General features: G+C 35.5%; 1 protein-coding gene across 7 annotated transcripts in view; it reads right to left on the bottom strand.

The window, feature by feature from the left end:
• The window catches only part of LOC149783017 (uncharacterized), a 194,302-nt gene that overhangs the window by 5,045 nt on the left and 175,493 nt on the right, over nucleotides 1-13,764 (bottom strand). For all 7 annotated transcript variants that reach the window (XM_089934599.1, XM_089934598.1, XM_089934601.1 and 4 more), the window contains one exon: nucleotides 2,957-3,126. In XM_089934599.1, the coding sequence (XP_089790725.1) occupies nucleotides 2,957-3,126 (170 nt within the window). The remainder of the gene's footprint in view (nucleotides 1-2,956; nucleotides 3,127-13,764) is intronic.

Genomic DNA, 13,764 nt, shown 5'->3' on the forward strand with positions numbered 1-13,764 from the left:
TAGCTTTTGTGTTCGACGTGATGCTGAAGTGAAGTGAATTTTATAATTGTTTTCATACAAAGAGAAGCACTATAAACTTTACATGCCCTCTGAACATATTAAAACATGTCAGTGGCATAAATCATACCAAAAAGCTCATAACATCGGTCAACTGATGTACAAACATTGATTACGGCTATAAAACATGCCGGGATCACTACAGAGATACCATAAATGTACTCGAGCAAATAAACCCTTTTAATGCCATCAACATTATTTCATCGTTTCCTTTATCTCAAGTTCAATACGGTGGATTGAGTCGAACATACATTTAGTTTTACTAGATCATATAGCGGGAGTACTGCTCAAATTGCATTTATTTGGGAGTATAGACACACTGCTCAAATTAATTTTATTTAACTCAGTACTATGATTTAACGCTTTACATTAATATAACTCTTAACATGCAAATGACAATCTGGAGTTTGGACTTTTACTTAAATCAGAACTGCACAGACTCTTATTTTAGTCGATACTATTTATAATCTTACTTTAGCCAAACTGTTCAGCACTTGCTTTAGTCAGCACAATCCAGACTCGTGCCGTGGTCAGAACTATTCAAACTTTGCTTTGATCAGAACTATTCAGACTCTTGCCTTAGTCAAAACTATTCAGACTCATGTCTTAGTCAAAACTATTCAGACTCATGTCTTAGTCAGAACTATATAGGCTCTTGCCGTATAATTACTTAGACACTTGCCTTAGTCAGAACTATTTAGTATATTGCATTAGTCAGAACTATTCAGACTATTGCCTTAGTCAGAACTATTTAAGTACTTGCTTCACTTTGAACTATTCAGACGTTTGGCTTAGTCAGAATTATTCTAACCATTGCATTAGAACTACTTAGACACTTGCCTTAGTCAGAAATATTTAGACATTTGTTTTACTTATAACTATTCAGACAATTGTCTTAGTCAGAACTAGTGTGACGTTGCCTTAGTCGAAATATTCAGACACTTGCCTTAATAAGAAATATTCAGACACTTGCCTTAATAAGACCTATTCTAACCCTTGCCTTAATAAGAATTATTCACACTCTTGCATTAGTCAGAACTATTCAGACACCTGCTTTAATAAGAACTATTCAGACACTTGCCTTGATAAAAAATATGGCATGAAAAGGAAACAATGATTAAGAAAATTATACTAAATATTACTTTTCCAAGTTTATTATGTCAAGAATAATCGCCTTCAAAATGGCTATAAACATAATTAGATAAAACACTGCGCGTACAAACATGAAACTCCCTTGGGTGGAATATGTTTTACTGATGTAACCTTGAAAAGAGTACAGTGTATATCGTATTATACGCCCACTAAGTGCTATTAGTCATCTATGTAGGCACTATACTAGTACAGTATGATTGAACAAGACATTTAAATTACAGCTACCTTTAGTCAAAGTGTCTGGTTTTTAACTAAAGTCATAGTGCAGAAAACTGCACACGCAGAAATATTACTTTCTCATTAAACTTACCATGACGGCCATAATATATTTTTTTTAATTATAATAAGGTCAAGGCATCCAGAAATTTGGGTCAAGGATCTTACTGTATGCATGTATGTGTATATATATATAATGGTCACACCCATGTGCACAACTTTTATATTTTATACATGCTTGGATAACATATTTTGAACACATCTCATCCATAACACGACCAACTGTATATAAGAGGTATACAAGATAATCTCTGTCCAGGCTTTGCAAATGGGAATGTGTGTGTGTGTGTGATTTGGATTTTTAACGTAGCTTTAAACATGTTTCAGTCATATCGCTACGATGTCTGTAGTGTTAAGTTTATAGTGATGTCTAGCACTGGGGCATCATGCCGCAGACATGTAGCATGATGTCCCACCCAATCACATTATCCTGACACCAGGCTAACAAGTCCTAACACTAACTTTTAATGCTGAGCGCCAAGCGAGGTAGCTGTTAGTACCATTTTTATATAAGTCTTTGGTATAACTCGGCTGGGGTTCGAACCCACGACCTCCCGCATTCGAGGCAGACGCTCTAACCACTAGGCCATCGGAGCGGTCCTTTGCAAATGGTGTTTGTACACTATAATATCCATCAACTTTCATGATGTTTGTTGTTGTTGTTGTTGTTGTGGGGTTTAACGCCATTTTTCAGCACACGATAGGCTATACATGGCGGCCAGTATTAATGGCGGAGGAAGAATCCGGGAAAACCCCGGAAAGAACCACCGACCCACGAGAAGCTACTGGCAAGCTTTCTCACATACCCAGATTGGCTGAATCTGAGACTCGAACCGCTGCAGACAGAGGTGAGATGGCAGTGATCCGTAACGGAGAACGCTTTAGACCACACGGCCACTCGGGCCCCCATGGATGTTTGCTTTGTTTACTCTGAGCAGTAAGAAATCAGTGGAGTTCAGGACTCACGGTACTAATTCAGTTCCGATAGTAAACCTATGCAAACACCATGATATTAAAAATTCAATAACTTAAATTTTTTGAGTGCTCATGATCAAACCTATATTTATCAGTATAGATGAAACCTGGATATCAGCTTCTGTGTAGAGGAAATGATATGAGCCGCGGCATTTTCTGGACCTGCATGTGTTTGAAACATGTGCTTTCAATTCCGCACCAAAGAGTCAGGTGCTAATTTTAGTAATGAGTGTTCCAAACTCAAGACTGTTAAAGGACTGAAATTCCATCTATAAAGCAATGTCGCTATTTTTTTTACTTACAACTAGGATAAGCTCTCAAAAGATTATTTTTCTTACAACATAACTTACTTTATTAACCAATCATGGTCAGCCTAACCCATATATGCTCTATTTTAGGTTCACCCATTTCCAGGTTGGTTCCCATTTTTCCATATCATTAGTACCGTGTGTCCTTGAGTCGCTTTGAAAGACGTACATATTAATCTTATACTCACTTATCATTGGGTTTTGCTGAATTGATTGGGCGGCATCTAAGAAAGGTTGGATCCACTTCGCTGTGGCTGAGAGGTGCCCACTGTTTGGGCTGAAAGGCCTTCAGGCTGGCCGCTAGCTGACTCCGATACAACTGGTTCACGTTTTCTCCATTAGGTCTTTGATACAACTTCTGCAAACCCAAATGATAATAATAATAATAATAATAATGTCACCCTCATTTTAATAATAATAATAATAATAATAATAATAATAATAATAATAATAATAATAATAATAACGGAAGACCCAATTCAGCAAGGGACCGCTCACCTGGCTTATATCTAACTAAAGCCAAATTCAACAGCAGTTGACCAAAAACATCTGGGTTAGCGGGATAGTTCCTGTCAAAATTTCTTGAAGTACTGTTAATTAGTTATAGAAGAGATTGTTGATGTTTTCTCTAATTGTATCGTCTGTATTTATAATTGTTTGCAGATCAACATTACTACTTTAAAGTCAACAAAACCTTTTAAAACAAATTTGTTTGCTGAACTGAATCATTTTCACAAGTTTTAAAAGTCATTACGCAAAACGCTTCACGGCCAACTTTTATAAAATTTTGTTGAAAGATATCTGAGAAGCTGTTTGAAGCGTCATCTGTGTTTTTGCAATTGCGGCCATTTTGATGGGGCTGGGATATTTAGTGGGTGATTAGGATATTGATGGAGGATGCTTTCCGCTATTCTATCAAATTCTGCTATTCAAATTTTGTGACGACTTCATTTAAATGGCGGATAACAATCATTTATACAGATATGAAAACCTTAATGTTTTTTGACAAACTGTGGCTACGTTTAAGCCAGAATGTTTTCTCTCAAATAGTGGTTATGTTTAAGTGAGTATGCTTTATTCAAATAGTGGTTATGTTTAAGCGGGTATGCTTTAGTCAAATAGTGGTTATGTTTAAGCTAATAGGCTTTTCTGCCAAACTCTGTGAAGCGGTTTGTAAAAGTTTACTTACGGAATGCTTCCCTATTTTTAGTGTGTGCGCGCGTGTCAGTTTGTGACTTAGATTTGTAACGCAGCTTTTACAATTTTTCACTCATATCGCCAGGATATCTGAATTGTGGCAGTTCATACTAATGTCCAGCACTGAGAGATCATGCCACAGACATGTAGCATCATGTACCACCTGAAACCAGGCTAACCAGTCTTGAAAGTAACCGCTTAATGCTGAACGCCAATTCAGGCAGCTGATAGCAACGTTTTAAAAGTCATTGGTATGACTCGGACGGGGTTCGAACCCGATATCTTCCGATATCGATGCGGACTCTCTAATCACTTACGCCACCAAAGAGGTCGACACATAGACACATACATACATACATACATACATACATACATACATACATACATACATACATACATACATACATACATACATACATACATATATACAGACATACATACATTTAGGACTTGTCGCTTGATGTAGCTGTTACGTACAGTATTTATGGCAAATTTTACATCTGTTTTGCACTAATTATAATTTATGTTAAAGTATGCGAAAAGGAATGAGAGAATATGGCTCATTTTAAAAATGTTGGATTTAGCGCACCTTGCATTTTTAAAAATAAACATTGTGTGTGTGTGTGCGCGCGCGCGCGCGCGCGCGTGTGTGTGTGCGTGTGTGTGTGATTTAGATTCTTAAAGTTGCTTTAACAATTTTTCAGTCCCATCGCTACGTTATCTGAAGTATGGCAGTTCATAGTGATGTCTAGCACTGGGGCATCATGCCACAGTCAAATTATCCTGACACCAGGCCGTCAAGTCCTAACACTAACCTCTTAATGCTGAGCGCCTGGCGAAGCAGCTGTTGGTACCATTTTTATAAGTCTTGTGTATGATCGGCTGGGGTTCCAACCCACGACCTCCTGCATCCAAGGAGGACGCTCTAACCACTCGGCCACCGGAGCAGTCTCCCTATTTTTAGTAGAAACGGCCATATCTGATGTCGTGGACTTAACAATTTTTGTAATATCGTTAGATGTATGTAGTGTGGCAGTTTGCAGTGGTGTCTAGCACTGGGACATAATGCCGCAGACATGCAGCATTATGTCCCACCCAGTCACATTATCCTGACACCAGGCCGACCAGTTGTATCACTAACTTAATGGTGAGCTCCATGTGAGGCAGCTGCTAGTACCATTGTTGTAAGTCTTTGGTATAACTCGCCATGGGTTCGATCCCGCGACCTCCGGCATCCAAGCGTGAAACAATCTGAAATGTGCCATGATGTTAGACGATCGACACTCACGTGAACAACATATAATACATTATAGAAAATATTCCGGTGCTGAATCGGAAATGAATTCTCCACAAAAACGATAGACTAACTATAGGGCAGAAGGATTTTTATAGTCTGAAAAACGATCTGGTTTATCTTCGTTGACGGTATTGGCCACTTAAAAACCAGCAACATCGCGAAAAGCATACAACTAAGTCTAGAATGCGCAGTCCGAAAATTGGCTACACAATTAACGCTTTCAGAAAACGTGCAACACGATTTATTTTAAATCGCAAGCTAAACGAACAATGGAGACCTGGGTCTGTAGGCACATTATGGGACGGCAGATCAGGGTTTACGCTTTTCACGTTTGAGAACGCACTCAACACGAGCAAAAATTGCATACGGTTGCTGATATGTTCTTTTTAATGATATCGCAAAAGTAAATAAAACAACAAACTTTGAAAATGGGTGATTTCTTATTTTCAAACAATTTGTTCGCCTCTAAGTTCATATGTAAATATTTTAGAAACCGCAAAAAGGTTACAGATTTAAAAAAATATTCTTTAATTACACGGCATGGTAACAAAAATATATAAAAATTTATAGGAAAAACAAAGGGGAAAAATTCAGCGAACTATTTATTATTGACATATACTTCATTGTTCTATCGTGACCAATATACATGAAACACATCTCGAGTTCAACTGAAATTCAACAACTGTAATGGATAAATTAGTAATGTGATCTATAAATTCTTATGTAAGCAATAAAAATTAACGACGACAGTGTGTAAAATGTTAATATTGTACCACGTAATAGCTTAGTACATAAGTACAAGCGTACTATGCATGCATGCATGTATGTATGTATGTATGTATGGATGGATGGATGGATGGATGCAGATAGGTAGGTAGGTAGGTAGGTAGGTAGGCAGGTAGGTAGGTCTGTCAATAGAGACTGATATATACCAGCAGTAGATTACATGCATTTCATACACTACTATTAATGGGGAGAATTTTAGAAAGAATGATAAAAAAAATCAGCATTACCACTGGTGAAGCAATAAGTGTTACATCCAGCTCATGGACCACCTTTCTTTTGGACCCTTTTGGGTCCTGATTTTGATGGTGTTTCTTTGGTACTGAGGGGCTAGTCCTTTTCCAAGCCATTTCATAATCGTTACCTGTTAAACTCCTTGAATACAGCGGCTTTCTAATCACTTGTAAAAGCTCCATGAAAAAGTCCACCAGGGTATATTTAAAAAAAGTTCGCTAAGATGTATTTCAAAGTTGGTGATCGTTTTGTTTTGGGACGAACTCCCTCAGATCGGTTAAAACATGATGTGATTCAGCCAAACATCAACATACGTAGCGGTAAACCATTTTCGGTGTGAAAAAGACTCATTACTGCTGTTGGTAACAGCTGCATTTATTCTATCGAAAACATGGGCTGGATTACTCAGAGAATGAATATATAAAGTCTTTGTACGCTACTGGTTTATTCGAATCAGTTGATGAGATACATTTTGAAAATCCCATTTTCGAATTTATAATTTTGTTGAATGCGAATAACACGTTTCTACTGAGGTCCAAGAAACGCAATTTGTATTTTTTCTATGTTGCGATGTTAACATCCTCCAAGAGAATAATGTACTTAATTAGAATATTCATGGGCCATATACACGTGACTCGCGTTGCCATTTATCATCCGTAGGAATATTTTTTCTTATTAAGCAAGTAAAAATGCTTGAACGCAGAAATAACAAACTTCATGACTACCGCAATTGAAGAGCTTATCGGCTGTGTTAAAATTAATCTCTACAAGCATCTGAATCTAAGTAACACTATATGAGTGAATCAATCCGAATGAAATCCTTTAGATATCCACAAAAGAATTGTGAACATGGCGTGATTTATTTTGCATCCTTTATATATATATATAATCAGCGTCCTCTTCCACTTGATCGAGCGTAATTTATTACAGCGTCCTCTACTCTGGAGGCTTTATTAAACGTAATTGATCAAAGTAGTCAAGCAAACAAAGCCACGAATTATGGGCAGATATAACTCGAACGAAATGCACCCATATATACTTGAAGATGTGTCACAAGTCGTAAATTTGGTTTAATAGATAGAATGGTTAGTCTGTGAAACACTCTGATAATCCGCAATAAAATGAAGTACATAGAAACGTCATAATTAAATTCAAGACACAAGGAAGAAATGCTGTATTGGCCATGGAGACATAGCTGCTCCTACTTCTGTAGCGAGCACATAAATTCAGCAAGGATATATACATAGTGTAACTTTATATATATATATATATATATATATATATATATATATATATATATATATATATATATATATATATATATATATATATATATATATATATATATATATATATATATATATACTGTTTCATTTCAAAATGGACAAGTCCAGTGGTCAACACGGAAAAGGTCCTGCCTATGGGGAACATGGCCCGTGAAAATGCAAATACAAATAAGTTCGATCACTAGGAAATTCAGATAAGAATGGTTTCATTGTGGAAAGGACTATGTTTATATTCCATTTCTAACTATGAGACATTCTGCAACGTCAGTTTGTGTCTCTTTCTGTATGTACTTGCCACAACATATCTTGCATGCCATCATACGGTCCCAAACCAACGACAGGACTATCCCTTAAAGCAATAAAAGAAACCCACAATAAATCACTTTGGATTGTTCCAATATTTAAAGTGGAAAGGTCACGCTTCATTTTGCTAATAAATTAAGTAAAGTGCGCAGAGGAATATCTGGAGAATACAAATTGCTTTAAGATTTTCGGTCACTGGAATAAAGTATGGAACTAAATTTTTGTGACTAACAATATCTCAAGTAATCTGAAGAAAGTTTTATGTTGGAAAACACGTATTGCACACCAAAATGCCTGGGTGTCAAACGTTCGGGGGAAAAAAGAGAACATGTTCGAATGGGATGAGAATCTATCCAGGTCATCTACTTATAAAATAGGCATGATACAATTTAACTTATCTACTTCAAGTGTTTTTTTTTTAAACTACGTTAAGAAGCTTTATGTCCGAAAAGGTTCAAGTCCAGCAAATCGAATAATGTCATCTACATATAAATACAAATATGCCCAATCGAATTTCATTTTTGTCTACCAGCTATTGTTACTTGCTAACAAGGTTTTTATCAAAACAAGAACAGATTAAAAAAATTAAAAAATACGTATAAAGAATAAAAATACTGTATTGGCCTGAAATCTAACAAGCCGATTACTATAAACACAAATATGCTTAATATGTTTAATTTGTCTACAACAAGTAGTGTTCACTTAATGTTGTTATTAAGTTTTCCTCACGAAAAGTCCAGGTCCTGAAAGTTAAACAATGTGTCAACAATTTGAAAATTGCTGCAAAGGCCTGAAGATCTAACCAGATTATCTACAGATAAACAAAAATGTCCCAGCTATCAAGAATCTATGGTTTCAAAATAAGTATTAGGAAAGACGGAGAAGCAGCAAACTTTGTAAAATTCAATAAATAATTTATTTCCCTAGAATATGAAGCGAAAATGTCAAAAGAACTTATGGTATTGCGAATTAAATCCCAAATAATCCTAGATTTACTAACACAAGTCCTAATGAATACAGTTCTGAATGAACTTCAGTGGCATTCCAAATAATAACCAACACTGAAGGTGTTGATGTGCCTGTAGTGACTTGAAGTCTCTAAAATACTAATATACCAATGGTCAGAATATTATTGATGTGCCAACAGTCTTTTGTTGAATCAAAGTAATATAATCCAAAGTTTCCTTGTATAAATTCACTATGATTTTTAGTTAATGTCTCTTTATAAGAATATTAGAAAGCACTTTGTATTTCCAGAAAACAATAAATAATTTCATCCAAATCAAAATCTGAATACAACAATATAAATGACTTCTGCCCAGTTGTTATCGCTGGAATAAATAATTATTTCCATTAAACAAGATTATAAAACAAAAAAACTTAGACGCAGAAGAAGATCCATCAGGATGTAGGACAAAAGCCTCATTCCAGAACAGTCCAAGCTATAATTAGACAAGGACAGTTACTAAAATTATAGTAAGGAACACGATTAACATAATGTCATTAACTCAGACCAAGATAAATGTTTGCTTCTTTTGATAATGATCATAATATTAAACCCACACTCGTAGAGAAAATATTAACTATGTATAAGTTGTTAACAGAATTTTAAAAAATCGGTAGACAATGAACATAATTCTGGACAAGGTCAGCCACAAGATACAGTTTCATATAACCCACAGCATATAATGAATTTAAAAAAACAACATTAACAAACAATGCAAATTAAATATGCATAACATCTCTTCTTGTAAAGAATATTAAAAATTTAGACAAAAAGTTTTATTTTAACTATTTTTCAAATGTAAATGCGATAAAGATTACATAATATGAAATCTTACGAATGACTCAAAGTATAAAAAAACAATAAAGTATTCATATACGTTAAAGTGTAGTGCTTTTAACGTGCCTGATATCAATATTGTATTCCTGCAACATCAAACTCCACCTTAAGTGGGTTGCGATCATTAAATAAAGTAACTTCAATGTGTTGTAATGCCAATATCAAATCCAAACATTTCTTCTCGATTGTGGAATAATTTATCTGGTGCTTATTTAATTTCTTATTTAAAAAATAGCATACTGGATGATCTACATCATTTTTGTCTTCTTTAATCAGTACTGCACCAACCTCACTATCACATGCATCAACAGACATTTAAAAAGTCGACTGAAATTTTGAGCTTAAAGAACTGGTGCACCATTAAGTATGACCTTTAACTTGTCAAAGACCTCCTGACATTTTTCAGACCATTGAAACTTAGTTTTCTTACCTAATACATTTGTCTGGGATTAAGCAATTATAAACAATTTGGGGTAAAATTTCCGACAATATCCAGCCATACCCACAAAATCGCATCAGTTGCTTTTTACTGATAAGCACAGGGAATTCAGAGATAGCATTGACATTAGCATCTATGGGTTTAACTTGTCCCCGTCCCACGCTATGTACTATCAGAGTAAACACTGCAAAAATCATTTTTGGATAAATTAATTATCAAATTTGCATCACTGAGTCTATCATAAAATTTTCTAATCGTCTCCAAGTGATCATTCCAAGTGTCGTTGTAGATGATGATATCATTGATGTAAGAATCGCAATTATCAAGACTAGATGTAACATTGATCAGTAAACGTTGGAAAGTACAAAGTGAACCTCTCATCCCAAATAGCATCAATTTATATTGATAAAATCCATCTGGAGTTACGAATGCCGAAACTTCCTTTGCCCTTTCCATCAGTGAATTTGCCAGGATCCTTTCAAATGATCAAATCTGATGTCATATTTTGCATTTAAATTTGTATCAATGCAGTCATCGATTCGTGGCAATAGAAATTAATATGTTGTGGTGACCCTATTCACTTTTCTATAGTCAGTGCACATGCGGAAAGTATTATCTGGTTCGGTACAAGAGAACACGGCGAACTCCAGTCACTTTTACTCGATTCTATGAAATCATTCTCCAGCAAATACTGAATTTTGTTTTTAAAACCTTTTTGCTTGAGAAGATTCATCATTTACGGGCTCTCTTTCACGGGTGTGGAATCAACAATTTCATTGTTATGGTAGATTTTATTTGTTAGTGCTAGAATCTCTGGAAACCAGTGCTCGTATTCAAATAATAGCTATTTTAGCTCATTCTTTTCTTGTTGCTGCAGATGTTAATGTTTTTGACCCAAATTATTCATAATTTCTGAATTACTAAGATAGAATGCACCAAAGTCTCTACATTCCGATTTCATTCCATCGCTTAAATCCTCATTGTGTGGGACAGGTACAACAAAACTGACTACATGATTAACCTTGCTATCTCTATCAACATGCTCCTATAACATATTTTATGGCAAAGGTGTTTTTGTGTTCGCCTTGCAGAAGTATTGATTGTATAATGCAAATTATTACTTTATTTTCAATTCTGTAAGGACCATAGTGCTTAGTTTGAGGAGGATTTTGAGGTAAGGCGAGAGAGCCAGAACTCACCGAGCCGAAAACTCCTTTCCTTTGTATTTTTATCATACCTCAATTTTTGACTGAGTGCAGATTAGTTCTGGCAATTTCAGATGCCTTTGACAACTTATGCTTAAAATTATAACCATAGTCGCAAAGATTTATTCTCGTATCTTCGTTTGAAAGAAGTTTCTCTTTTAACAATTTCACTGGTCCACAGACAGTATGTCCAAAAACTAGTTCAAAAAAGGATTAAATCCTAAATATTATTGAACTGATTCCCTAACAACAAACAACAATAAATTAACACCTTCGTCCTAATCTTTTCCGGTATCAAAACAATAGGACCGAATCGTATTTTTCGTGTCGTGGCTTCCAAGTTGAAAGGCTGAATACTTTAATTGCTGAATGCCTAATTTATGCATAACTTGCTTGAAAATTCCTGACATAAAATTTGTCCCCTGATCAGGTTGTCATATTTAAGAAGGCCAAATTGTGTTTGAAAATCTTTATCAAAGCATTTACTCTGGTTTGAGTTTTAATATTCCTCATAGGAATTGCCTCTGGGAATCTTATGGACGCACACATTATGGTCAACAAGTATTGATTAGCCATATATCTACTCAATAATAAAATTCAATTTTCACCTGACGGTGTTGCTGCTGTTATTATTATTATTATTATTATTATTATATGGAGATATATCACTCGTTAAATGAAGGACAATATTTATTCCACTGATTTCTGAGCTTCATTTCAAATCAGTGTCAGATAATGTATGTTGACAAATGTATCCCGGATACTAGGATAACTGTCGAGTAAACCAAATGCTTTCATCCACCGGTAACACTGATCTCACCAATAAAGATAATGCCAGGGGGTCTAAAATCCATCATTAAAAAATACAGCTTGTTGCAGCCATATTTCTATTTATGCTTGATTTGATAATATCTCATTAATAAACTGGTTCAAGTCAAATTGTGTAATGTAAGTAACATATAATAAGGGGTTCCGATTCTGGAAACTGTGTAATGTAGCATCATGGGTCGAGAGGTTCGGATTTTATCAACTGTGTAATGTTTGTAACATACACGAGTCGAAGATTTCTGATTGCACTTGAACTAAGGACTGGCTGAAGCAATTTGTTAAAGGTCTTAAGTATGGGCAAATTTCTACAAAGTCATAAAGTTCCTTTAAACTGTAAACATAATCTGCTGGATAGCTGACAAGTTCTCAAGTCTGGCATGGGACAATTTACACCGGATGGGATACTCGACAGATAACTCGGGCTATCAAACAAACCCATCTCATTGTTCTGTAAACCACTGTATTTGATGGCTATGAATTTTTCAACCAGTTAATATATTACACAAGTTTAGTTATGATTTATGGCGAGTTAAATACACGGGGTTAATGACTGCATGCCGAGCGAAAACGTTTAACAATTCACGACTGCCTAAAATCAAGGTAGTAACACAATAATCTATTTGCTCCTCGATCTAAGACGCGACTCATTACTAGAGCCGGGCCCCAAGAACAATATTGTACCACGGTGCACAGCAGTATTTCTCAACATATCGCTATGGTACCACGGTATACAGCATTGTTTCTGAATATATCACTATGCGTACCATGTCATACTGCAGTTATATTAGGGACAAACGATTTATTGGTCAGGAGCCTGACACTTTAAAAAACAAAAATATGTCTGTCAGTAGCTGGAAAAATATCTTGCTCTACTTTATAGCAAAGTAACCCCCATATTACAGCCATTAATAACGTTTGAACATTTTTAATTATCCTGTGATAAAAAAAAATTCTCTCAGCTCAGAAAAACATCTCCCCCCCCCCAATCCGCCATTAAATGACAAGTACCTTATATGTAAATTTGCCATGCGTATGGTAATTGCTGTATGTGATGTAATCTAAAAACTGTAACTCAAGTGGGGCGATTACGCTTGCACTATAGCTGACACCCTGTGAAAGACATTGTGCTGACATTGGAAAGCCTATTGATACAAATATGAAGTGTTGACACCGAAGTCTTCAATTTACTAGCTACACTACTCATACAAATAGGAAGTGTTGACACCGAAGTCTTCAAATTACTAGCTGCACTATTGATACAAATAGGAAGTGTTGACACCGAAGTCTTCAATTTACTAGCTACACTACTGATACAAATAGGAAGTGCTGACACCAACGTCTTCAATTTACAAGCTCACTATTGATACGAATAGGAAGTGTTGACATCGAAGTCTTCAACTTACTAGCTAGACTATTGATATAACAGGCAGATAAACTTTGAGTACGATGCCAACACCCTTGCATGATATTTATTTAAGAGGGACAGTAATCATAAAACGAGAAAATATTTAGTGGACTTGAGAAAGTACGTAAAATTCGAAGAAAAAAACCCACAAAAAACCACAGCAACCGATCTCCTAA

Source organism: Sinohyriopsis cumingii, chromosome 15 (assembly GCF_028554795.1).
Source record: "Sinohyriopsis cumingii isolate HCF-2022 chromosome 15, ASM2855479v2, whole genome shotgun sequence".
NCBI lineage: Eukaryota > Metazoa > Mollusca > Bivalvia > Unionida > Unionidae > Sinohyriopsis > Sinohyriopsis cumingii.